The sequence below is a fragment of the Lepisosteus platostomus genome, chromosome 1 (genome assembly GCF_059453375.1).
Source record: "Lepisosteus platostomus isolate fLepPlt1 chromosome 1, fLepPlt1.hap1, whole genome shotgun sequence".
NCBI lineage: Eukaryota > Metazoa > Chordata > Actinopteri > Semionotiformes > Lepisosteidae > Lepisosteus > Lepisosteus platostomus.
In genome coordinates, this window is record NC_142611.1 from 31,911,372 (window position 1) to 31,923,882 (window position 12,511).

General features: G+C 37.6%; 1 protein-coding gene across 3 annotated transcripts in view; it reads left to right on the top strand.

Annotated features, from left to right (window-relative positions):
- The window catches only part of rell1 (RELT like 1), a 28,535-nt gene extending 19,002 nt beyond the window's left edge, over positions 1–9,533 (top strand). For 2 of the 3 annotated variants that reach the window (XM_088627864.1, XM_088627850.1), the window contains 4 exons: positions 1,214–1,432; positions 5,987–6,143; positions 6,533–6,581; positions 6,775–9,533. In XM_088627864.1, the coding sequence (XP_088483990.1) occupies positions 1,214–1,432; positions 5,987–6,143; positions 6,533–6,559 (403 nt within the window). In that variant the 3' untranslated portion in view covers positions 6,560–6,581; positions 6,775–9,533. Of the gene's footprint in view, positions 1–1,213; positions 1,433–5,986; positions 6,144–6,532; positions 6,582–6,733 lie in introns of all 3 variants that reach the window. The other variant, XM_088627860.1, reaches the window with a different exon arrangement.
- Positions 9,534–12,511: the final 2,978 nt, after the last annotated feature.

Sequence of the window (12,511 nt, forward strand, 5' to 3'; positions counted from 1 at the left end):
GGCCCTGTCAATAGCACTGTTAGGGTATTCTCTATTGATGAAAAAAAGAGTACATTTTGAGCGCTTGATTCTGGAAATCAATATAATTGTTGCAGAGTCATCATAGCCGAAGGAACTGTGAAAAAAGGAGAGAGTTTTTAGTGTGTTTTGGGTGAAATGAGCTATACAGGAGATAGTTGTTTGAATCAGTGGGTTTGTAGTAGACCGAAGTAGAGAGTTGGGGGTAGTTAATGGAGAAGTTGATGTCTAGAAACAGAAGAGTAATGGAGGATACGTTAACTGTATATTTGAGGGACAGGTGGAAGTTGGTGAAATGATGCAGGAAGTACTCAAGCTGGTCGTTGGAGCATGTGGCGGCACCGACACAGTTATCAATGTATCGCTTGTAGAGGTCAGGGACAAAGGTAGTGTAGAAAACAAAGAAGCTTTCTTCTACCCAACCGACAAAAATATTGGCATAGCTGGGTCCCATTCTGGTGCCCATGGCGACTCCACTAACCTGTTTAAAAAGGTTATTTAATGAGAATGCATTCAGTGTGAGAACCATTTCTGCAAGGTGTACCAGGGTGTGGGTGGGTGGATCATTATTAGATATTTGAACATAGTGAAAATGGTTAGTTAAATAGAAGGTAAACCACTTAAGGACGGTTCCACTTAGGCCAACCTAACCTATTTGACAAAATACAGTGGTCAACCGTGTCAAAGGCAGCACTGAGATCTAGAAGCACAAGCACTGTTGCATTCCCTGCGTCAGTTGCTAACAGAATCTCATTTTTAACTCTTGCTAATGCAGTTTCAGTGCTGTAGCCTGGGTGGAAACAGGTTGGCATTTCTCAAGTATATTATTTGAATCCAGATATTTGTATATTCATTGTGTATTTTTCATGTTTCTTTTTTTTATGTACTGTAAAGCACTTTGTGAAGCCACTTTTACATCAGTAAGCTTGATCAGTGAAGTCTAGCATGCTAACAAGCTGTAGAACATATTTTTAGATTCTGTATGGTGGCACCGAAGAGATTGCACTGAATAACATAGGGGACTATCACTGTGAATATTCTAAGTATATAAGAACTTTTTTTCACAAAATGTAGTAGTCTGCTATACTTGAGAAGAGTGAACTGGGTTCCTGAAAATGAGCATGTGTTTTTAATAATTAGACTTTATGGTTCCATTGTAATGTATAAATGCTACTGAATTGTTGTTATTTTACAGCCCTATGACACCAAGTTCTCCTGCTACACCGGTGTCCCCTGCTAGCCCTACGAAGCACACCTGCTATGGTAACCATTTGCATACTATCGGTGGAGTGGCAGAGAAGAATATCTGTACTCGCTGTAATCAGAAGAAATGGCCCTTAATGCGTCAGTCCAGCAAGGTAAAAGAGGCCAGGAGAAGTCAAACTGGAGAAATTACAGTTCTCTCTGTGGGGAGGTAAGAGCTTTAATTTACACCTCCTCAGGTGCTTTGTTAATTTGGCTTCTTTCCATGTGTTGAGTTAACTGCTAAGGTATGCATGTAAAAAAGGGAAGGGAATATAAATCTGATTTAGAACATACAGATATAAATGTTTCATCTTATAAAAGATATATTTTTCATCCATTGTTTTGATTCTTAGTCTTTCATAGTTATAAGTTTTGTAGGTTTTAAGAACTTTTTTGCAATTCAACATATGCAGTATAGGAATCCTGAGATTTCATTTGCATAGAAGGGCTCCTATTGAGATGCCACATTTTAATAGATAAAAGTCCACAGGGTTATGCTCCTGTTGCTTTGAGACAGCTTGTCTAATCTTCTCAGACAGGATGTTTGAAAATGTACCCAGTGAGTGTGAATATTAATTTGGATGTTGCACTGAAGAAATTTGTTCAGAATTACCTCAGATATTTCAGATTTCAGTCCTGGGTAATACCATCAGCATGTCTCCTTCCCAACAAGAGGAGAAAACACTCTGGACCACGTTTACACTAAGATTCAGAATGCTTACAAGGCCGTACCACTCCCCCCCCGTGGAAACTCAGACCACATCACTCCATTTCTCCTCCCCGCATACAGACAGCTGCACAGGCGAGTGAAACCAGTGGTCAGAACGGTGAAAGTGTGGCCTGAAGAAGCTGAATCAGTCCTGCAGGACTGTTTTGAATGCACTGACTGGGATGTGTTTAAAGAGGCAGCCACACAGGAATCACACCGACATACAGGAATATGCATCATCAGTCAATAGCTACATCAGGAAATGTGCTGATGATGGTATACTCACAAAAGACATAAGAACTTTTCCTAACCAGAAACCATGGATGAACAGTGAGGTTCGCATCTTAATTAAAGCAAGGGATGCAGCATTCAAATCAGGAAATAAATCAGAACTAAAGTCAGCCAGGATCAATCTAAAGAATGGTTTTAAACATGCAAAAAACATACTCAAACAGGAATTATTGGAACACTTCACCACCCAAGGTGCATGTGGCAAGGTATACAGGCCCTTACAGACTACAAAAGGAAGAACATCTGTGCACCTGCCCGTGATGCCTCCCTGCCTAACGAGCTCAACACCTTCTATGCTCGGTTTGAAGTTTTGCATCACAGTGTGGTATAGCAACTGCAGTATTGCTGACCGCAAAGCCCTACAGTGGGTGGTGAAAACTGCCCAATCCATCACTGAGGTTTTTCTCCCATCCATCCAGGACATTTATGACAGACGGTGCTTGAGGAAAGCTCTAAGCATCATCAAAGACCCAAATCACCCCAGCTACAGACTGTTTGACCCTCTACAATCTGGAAAATGGTACCGGAGCATTCTGGCCCGGACTACCAGACTGAGAGACAGTTTTTACCCCTGTGCTATCAAACTATTAAACTCCCAGCCTCTCTCACCTACGATCTGAACCCTCACAGTGCCATCTCTCTTTATTAAAACTCAAACACACATTGAAATCTACCTCTACCTCACATGTCAAGAATCTCACTCCCCATAATTTTCTATCCTTTATTTCATTCTATTAATGTATGATTTTGTCCATCTGATGTTATTTTGCACATTGCCTGTTGTCTCTGCCTTTCTTCTCTAGTACAATTGTATTGTTGGTTTTTTTTGTACTGTTTACCATCTGTGTGCTAGCTAAATAGCATACAAGATGTGAAAAGGGGGTTAACTGATTTCTTTCCGCACAAAGACTTCTTGTGACACAAGACATTCCATGCTTAAGCACTTTTGAGTTATGGCAGGGATGGGAGTTAACTAATAAGAGATTCCAAGTACAAGATAGAGACCCCCTAACTAAGAAAAGATAAAACCAGCCATTCAAAGTGGTCAAGGTCTTGGGAATGTCCAAACACAGGTGACCTCCCCCCATTGCCATGGTAACAATTTGTGTCGGAAACGGCTGAAGTTTGCTGTATAAACTGGACCTTATGTACCTATATTCCGAACAATACTTTGGTCTTATTATTCCTTGCATGCAATAAACTCAGTTGTTTACACTTCATCTCGGGATCCAGAACTCATTTGTCTGTTACAACAGTATAATTGAAATGAACTTGAACTTGGTAAAACATAAAATCAGATAGTGCTACAATAGATCGATGAAGCTAAACAAAAGAAATATGATTGGATAATTCAGAATGAAAATGGTAGATGCTCTGAAGAACGTCAAGGAGTGGTTGTAGCTGTTTTAACTTTTAATGTTAAATATATTTACCATACTGTGCTGTAGATTGATGTAATGTGTCAATTAAAGCACTTCTCATTTCTACTTGTTATATTTAATAACCAATAATTATTTTATTTGGACACGGTTTTACAGATATTTTAAATTAATACTGTTTAGTGATAAAGACTACATACAATAATATTTATTGATAAGCTTAGAAAATATGGTATACCTCCAGGTACCAAAACTTTTCTAATTTTCTAAAGCAGTTCTTTTAAGGGTACAAGTCTTAACAGTCCACCAAAGCAGGAACAAGATACCATAGGTTAAATTTATAGAAACCTTTAAAATAACCATATATCAGGACATTATATATATATATTAATTATGCTGTTGTCAAATATGTTGGTTAAAAATTACATTTATCATTTTAGTAATAGACAATTTAATTTTAATGATTTGTTTTTCCCACTTTGCAGGTAACATGTTATTTGTACTGAACTGAATCTGATAAATCGCCACAAAGATAATTAAGGCTCATTCATAAATTAGGTATTTAGGTATTAGGTGTACGTTTTTTATTTAATCATTCATTTGATATAGAGGCTTGTTATTCAATACCATCGTCTGTATTTAGAGAAGTATGACTTGTCCCGGATAGCATGATGAAGTGGTTAGCATTGCTGCCTCACAGTGCTGGGTCCCTGGGTTCAATTCCTGGGACGTTACCTGTGTGGGGTTTGCATGTTCTCCCCATGTTTGCATGAGTTTCCTCCCATAGTCCAAAAACATGGGTAGATTAATTGACTCTGGCTTGAGTGTGTGCACTACAATGTACTGGTGTCCCACCTGGTGTACCCTGCCTTGTGCCCATTACTTGCCAAGATGACCCTCCCATGACCCTGAATTGGATGAAATGATGAGAAAATGCATGGATTTGTGGGACACCATAGGACCTCTCTGAATACTTTGGAAAGGCACTGCATGTGGACTGCAAGCATATTATGGCTGCATGTGGGTACAGCACATCAGTGCTAGTTGAATTGTGTTGGCTCTATTTTGTAAAATGCTTTGAGCTCCTTTGAAATAAAAAGTATTACATAAGAGTGACCAATTATTATTATTATTATTATTATTATTATTATTATTATGACTAGTAGTAGTATTAAAATAATAGAATAAAACTTGGACTATGTTTTGAATGCTTAGAGGTTTTCCTGAAACATTGGTTCTATTCTGGGTCCTGACCATATAAACACTGCACTTGGAAGACAAGTTTCCAGTGTTTTATACCTAGATTTCAGTCCTCCTTTGAAAAGTACATTTTTATTCCTTCATTTTATCAGGTTTGGGCCAGTGACACCTTGGTGTTGATTCAGTTTGATGCCTTTTTCTTGGAATTCCTGCAGTGATCAAAGGCCCTTGTGACTCAGACACTAGAGGGCCAGTCAAACTACTTTAGCACCTTAATTGAGAATAAGGCCAGAGGACAGGAACTGATCAAACAATGTATCAGCACACTTGGCTTTATTTGGCCAGCAACTTACTGGAGGAAACACCAAAGCATCTCCCCCCCCCCCCCCCCCCCACACTCCCATCAAAGAGTAAGAAGCCCTTTGTTTCAAAGAGATTAAAAACCCTCATCAGTACAGAAATGGGACCTTTGGGGAAGAAGAGTTTTGTGGAACAGATTTTGGAAAAGTTGGACCCAAGAGAGGACACACACACCAAAGATTCTACAGGGAGTAAGTGAGGAAGGCTCCAGCATCATCTTCCTCCCCCCCTACCTGATATTGGACTTGGATTATTCAAGAAGTGGTGGAACAGAAACCATGTTGTTTAGGTGTTCAAGGATTTGAGGAGTTGTCTAAGTGCCATCAAAATACCACACAGAGTTTCATTCCTGTTCCTTGGAGTGATGTAAGGCACCACACCAGGTCACTGGCCAGAGCTGGTTTCATAGAATACTGCTGCTGGACTTCTCATTGGGGACATATGTTGGTAACTGACTTCCATGGGGTTTCTTTGTACTGTTCTGTCAATAAGCGAATCTGGTAAATTAATTATATTATGTGTAATGCAAGACTTATCCTAGGATCAATTATCTGTATGCTTGGAATTGTAATATTGCAATTAACTACTAAATAGGCTAGATGGACCAAATGGTTGCATATAGTTTGTCACCTTTATTGTGTTCTCATGGTATGAGAAGGCTTTTTTTTATCTGTGCTTTGAAGTTGTCAAAGAAATGATATATAAATTATATAGCAATAAGCCTGGAGTTTGTAACCTACATACACTATTTACAAGTATATCTGTATCTCTGTTCCCTGTTTAGATTCAGAGTGACAAAACCAGAGCACAAGGCCCAGAAAGAAAGGAAATCATTGTTGTCTGAATCGGAAGATGGGAAACTCCCTTTAAAGGGTTCAAAGGGTGATCCTGGAACACCAGCAAAAGATGAATCAAAGAGTAGAACTACCTCAGAGACGCAGGTGAGGGGAGCTCCTAGGACTCTTATCATAGATGCACAAAACATGTGATGATGTTCAGAAGATCCTGATATTTTAATATGCTACAAAGGAATAATAAAATTTGGGTCTGAAGGTCTTTTCCTGGTAGGCAGATAAGTGAATTCTGATTTTTGTAACAATAGCTTTGTATATTATGGTTTATAACTGCAGAATGCGTATCGGTAATTAATCATGAGTAGAAAATAATTCAGTTTTTACTTTATATTAATTTATTTTGGTTAGTGTACCTCTCATTGAGAATAAAATTCTTCAAATCATCTTGTTTTATCAGCATCCTATATTATCAAGTCAGTTGAATATAGTAGGCAGAATGTAAGACATCATATTTATTTCAAATTTTGACTTTGCAGGAGAAAAATAATACTCCCAGATGCTAGCTCATGCTAATAAAGATTTAAGGTAGGTTTTTTTGTCTTTAAGCCTCAAATTGTGTGGTGGTATAGTTTTGTCTTATTTACCTGTACTGCGCACATTACTTAAACTGACCTGTTTAAAAAGCAAAAGCGACTATTTTACACAATTTATGTTGCTGTAATTTCATTTTTTTCTAGATACTCTTCTGAGTATTTCTTCTCAAAATATTTTTCCTCAGATGTTTGTGATCCTTACGATAAAGAAAATTGCTGCCATGCACAGTACAGAAGAAAGAAGATTTATGTTTAAAACACGGAGTACATTTTGAATCTTCAGATCCACATTGTTAAACCCCTACGTAATATAAGCCTCTGACTTGTGAGCATCTCCTTTTAGAACCAAGTGGATAAATTTGGATAAAAGTTCCCTTCCAACCTTTCACTAGTTTGCATTTTTTCTTTGACACTATGCCAGCCTCAGTGATAAAAGGATGTCACCTGAGGAGAACATCAGAGAGTATAAAAAAAGCATCCACCTACCCCTAGGGGAAATTTTTTCACTTTTATGACCACCAAAAACTATTTCAAGGTGGAGACAAACTAAAATGCCGAATCCTGTCAGAATATCACTAAAGAACATAAAAGTGCTTGAAAACACACGCTAGAACTCGTGTTCCGAGTTTTCTCATTCTGAAGTGGTTTTGCCAGAATATCTGCTATTTTGTAATGACTGCGATCAGCTAGTGCAGTTCTTGTTTTTAAATTTGGTTGTGTTGAAATAATTTTACTTAAAACAGTTAATTGAAAGGAATAACATTAGTTCAGATATATGATCTTTCAAGTTCTTGGTCCCTAGGAACAGTTTTTGATATAGGTAAACATTAACATCATCATTATAACAGCATTTCTTCATTGTTTAAAGTTAATTATTTTGTTTTGTCTGATACAGTAGTGTAGAGCCAATATAAAAATTGTGTGGAATTATGCACTTCCATTTTTTCTAAGACGTAATAATTGCTGCTAAAATACAATGTGATCACTGGAGTAGTGGAACTTATTTTAGAAAGTAGTTTGATATTTCAGCCATGATTCCATTTAGCCAAACAAGCTAAAAGCTGTCATGTGTAAGCTACATTTTCTTTTCTAGTGAAAAGTAACAGATATAAGTATAAAAGTTTTTAAAATAGTCAGTTTACTAGTAATACTGTATTTGAATTTGATCAGTCTTATAAAATGCTATTGAATTATGCTTAAGAATTTTATTTGAAGAGTTTGAATTTACTTGATTTAGTTGAAATTCTTAAATGTTCATAAAAAGGAATATAGAACTCACCTACACATTGCTCATATTAGATTCATATCCTTATATGTCTGTTCTTAATTTGACCTTATAACTACTTCCGAATAACAAAACAAGGTGTATCATCACTAGCAGAACCAAGGAAACTTTTAGCTCTTTTTTTTAATAATGCTTTTCCTCAAAAAGAGTCTAGGTAAATTTATTTTGTAAAAAATACATATTTTACAATATTACTTCACAATGGTGTGAGCTTTTGATCTGCTTCTGTTTTTGTGGGAAAAGGTGATCAAGAAAAGCACCTGTTTAACACTGCAAGCTGTAGACATCGTAGAAAACGTAATAGCTTTCCAGAGTTTGTCACTTGTTCTCTGATGTGCACTGTAGGGAGAATTAATAATGGTTTTAAAAAAAGGTTTTAATCATTGCCGATCATTAATGTAATTTGTGAAATTATTCATGGTGCATATCTCACATTTTTTGTCTTGCATTACATTTATTTTAATTCAGAGGCACTGCAAAGTGTATTCTGGTATCTCTGACCTTTGATTTGATTCCATGAATATTATATATAAACCTACATGACAGTGCTTAGACAACTGATTATTCAAGAAAAGTCAAGTTGAAAATATTTGAACTGGTTACTTGCTTTAAAAGGAAAACTATTTTGCAAAGTATATTTTAATGTCTTTAATATTTTCCAGCAATTACTGTTGGGAGTATTATAATTGTCTATTTGTTATAGTTGTGTCAAATCTGTTGCTGTTTTTCATTTTTTTAATTATAAAGGCCATCAGTTTATACTTGTTCCCCATTTCTATTTAATTACTATAGATATATTCACTGCTTAATCTGTTTCAGGAAAATGCTTTGTCTTGTGTGCGTATTTCAGACAGATAATATCGAACTCGGTAACTAAAACAATATGCAAATTTAAGTGCTGTCATGCTTATGACAAAAAAAATGGATACAGAGTAAAGCTATAAAGTGTTGGTATATACATAAACAAAGGAAAGTTGAAACTACAAAGGTATTTTTTTACATGCTTCAGATTAGATGGAAAAGTACTCTATGCTTCATCTTACTACAACCAGCTACTAAATGTCAATCCTTGTTCATAATGGAATCTATTCAGTGGTTTCAATTTTCTTTTAGCTTTGTAACTAAAATTATTGTTTATGGATTTTGTATTATATATGTAATATATACAGGAATATAATCATATAAGTATTCATTTTAAAAACATGTAAATGTCATATTTTAACATTCGTTTTGTAATAACTGCAGCCTCATATAATCATGTTCTGTTTTGGTGGTACAGGTTTCACTAGGGCAAACGTTAGTTAGTCTAAGTCTAAAGTGCTGACGGTTCATTTGTTATAATGAAAAGGAAGCAAAAGTACTAATTTTTATTACCATAAAATATTTGGGTGTGGTCATTTTTAGCAGCTTTGTTCTTCTGAAGGAAAACTTTGAAAAGCCAAGGTTATAGTATAAGTATATATATGTAAAAATTATATATCCCTTTAAATGAATAAAATTGTAATATGTGAATTAAAATTGTTGTACACTTAAAAAACTACAAATTTGCCTGGACACCTTATGACTTTTGCCTATGCATTTATTGGTTGTTTTCATTAAACTGTATTGATAAACTTTTTGAAGAACACAATATTTATACATTAAAATAATTAAATACCACGTGGTGAGTTTCCTTTGCCTCGCTGAGTTTCACTTTAGTCACTGGCTGGTTCTTCCAGTTAACAAATGATATTCAAAACAACATTAGTACAACTCTGTAACTTTGCATAAAACAAAGTTTATTACAAGTTTCTGGCCTCTTCATTTTCTGTCTTAATTTCATTTCCTGTCTGTAATTATGAACTATAATGTTGTTCTTGAGATTGTTCATGGCAAATGTTTATATTGAAGGACAAGGGTGATTTTCTTTTCAACTTGTTTCAGGAGAAAAGCAGTCCAGAATGGGGGAATAATTCATACAACATTACAGAAGTTCTAAAATCAGAAATGTAATAGACTAGGTTTTCTTGAATTTGTTTTGGTGGGAACTAGTCTTTTTTGAAGCGTATTTTTTTTTTCTTTCCATTTGCAAGCCCAAAACCAAAAAGTTACAAAGATTTCCAAAACATTCTTGTGTACATATACTAATAGATATCTCATATTAAATTCTCATGTAGGTACATTTTCACTAGAAATGCAAATGATATTATTGATCACCATTGAATTCAGTCATATTACAAACAAAATAATCGCTAAAAACAAACAAAAGAAAACATAAGATATACAGATGAGCTTGATAATATTGCTGTGACCTACAATATTTTATTTTACATACTTTCATATTTCTATTGATTTGGGGAAAGAACCATTTTGATACCTTTGGTTACTTTTACAGTTTTCCAGTGAGATTTAAGTTATATTAATTTGTCCCATGGTCCTCTACCTTGTCTATAAGTGGTTTCCATCTTTCAAAGAAATTCTTCATCTGCAATCTGGAGCAAAATGTTGTCCAATTTTTTTTTCAAACGTTTCCAATCGCCTGACCCTGCTGGAAATTGAAAAACAATGCAAGAACTACCCGCTGAGTATTCTGACAGAAGCTGAAGGAGAAGCTAGGTAGCCTTGGCTTACTGAGCGCATCAGGTCCCGGGACAGCGGCGCAACCTGTTGCAGGTGTCCAAATGAGGAGACAGCCTGTTCTCTGGCCAACAAGCTGTACTACCGAAGATTGCAACTGTCTGCTCAGCGAGAGGTGAAGGAATGCTGCTTTTGTATTTTTACTGAAACATGGATAAAAGACAATATTCTGGATATGTCCATTCAGCTAGATGGACTGACTTCCTTCTGCATGGACAGGAACGTTTCAGAGACCAGTAAGTCTTGCGGAGGTGATTTGTGTGTTTATACAAACAAAAAATGGAGCGGAAATGCTGCAGTAGTCTCTAGTTACTGCTCACCGCTAGTGGAATTTATTATGGTTAAGCGTCGGCCCCACTATTTACCAAGGGAATTTACTGCGGTTATTATTGTGGCTGTGTACATCCCGTCCAGTGCTGACTCCAAAGAGGAGCTATGAGTCCCTTATGGGGCCATCAGCCATCTGCAAACTGCTCATCCTGATGGCTTTGTCATTGTTGCCAGGGACTTCAATCACGCAGCTCTTAAGTCAGTTATCCTGATCAATATGTTAACTTTGCAACCAGAGGGGTGAACACACTAGAATTAGTTTATTTAAACATCAGTGATGTATACAAGGCTGTTCCCTGCCCCCACCTCGGCTACTCGGACTACATCTCTGTTTTGCTAATCCCAGCATATAGACCGCTCCTCAAACATGCCAAACCGGTTGTAAAAACAGATCAGAGTATGGCCAGATGGAGCCATCTCAGCATTACAGGACTGTTTTGCACACACAGACTGGAATATATTCAGGCTGCCTGCTACCTATGAGCATCTCATCAACTTAGAGGAGTATGCAGTATCTGTGACTGTCTACATCAGTAAGTGTATAGATAACGTCACTGTCTCCAAATCCATCATCACAAGGGCCAACCAGAAGCCATGGCTGACTGCAGAAGTCCATGCATTGCTAAGAACCTGTGGTGCTGCAGTCAGATCAGGCGACAAGGCAGCCCTCAGGACTCCGAGGGCCAACCTGTCCCGTGCCATCAGGGAGGCAAAGCACACCTATGCACAAAAAATCCACGGTCACTTCCTGGACACCAGAGACATGCAGCGCATGTGGCAGGTCATCCAGACTTTTACTGATTACAGGACTACATGTCAGTGACGGTGATGCCTCCCTCCCAGATGTGCTGAACAACTTCTATGCACTATTTGAAGCAATGAACGTTGTGCCTGCGAGGAAAACCACACTTCCACCCGATGATCAGGTGCTTTGCCTGTCTGCAGCTACTGTAAGGAGGACACTACCCAAAGTTAATCCACGTAAGGCTGCTGGACCCAATAATATACCTAGGCGCGTGCTCAAGGAATGTGCAGTACAGCTAGCCGACGTCCTCACAGATATTTTTAATTTCTCCTTGTGCCAGGCGGTCATCCACATATGCTTCAAATCCACCACTATTATAACAGTGTTGAAGAAGTCAGCCATGTTCTGCCTCAATGCACTCACACCAATTATTATGAAGTGCTTCGAGAGGCTAGTCATGAGCCACATCAAGTCCAGACTCCCTACCCCTTCCCCCCCCCCCCTTCAGTTTGCATACCGCCCCAACCGGTCTACTGATGATGCTGTATCTCTTACCCTTCACCTGGCCCTGTCTCACCTGGAAAAGAAAGACTCTTATGTAAGAATGCTGTTCATTGACTTCAGTTCAGCATTTAATAAAATCATCCCCCAGAAGCTGACAGTAAAATTGAGTTTGCTTAACCTTAACACCTCCCTCTGTAACTGGATTCTGGACTTTCTGACCAAGAGACCTCAGACAGTCTGGATCAGTAATAACATCTCCAGCACCATCACAGTGAGCACCAGAACCCCCCCAGGGCTGTGTGCTCAGTACACTTCTGTTCACATTGATGACTCATGACTGTACTGCCAAGCACAGTTCAAACTGCATCATCATGTTTTCTGGTGGGCCTCATTAGTGACAACGATGAGGCACCATACAGAGAGGAGGAGGAACAACTAGCAG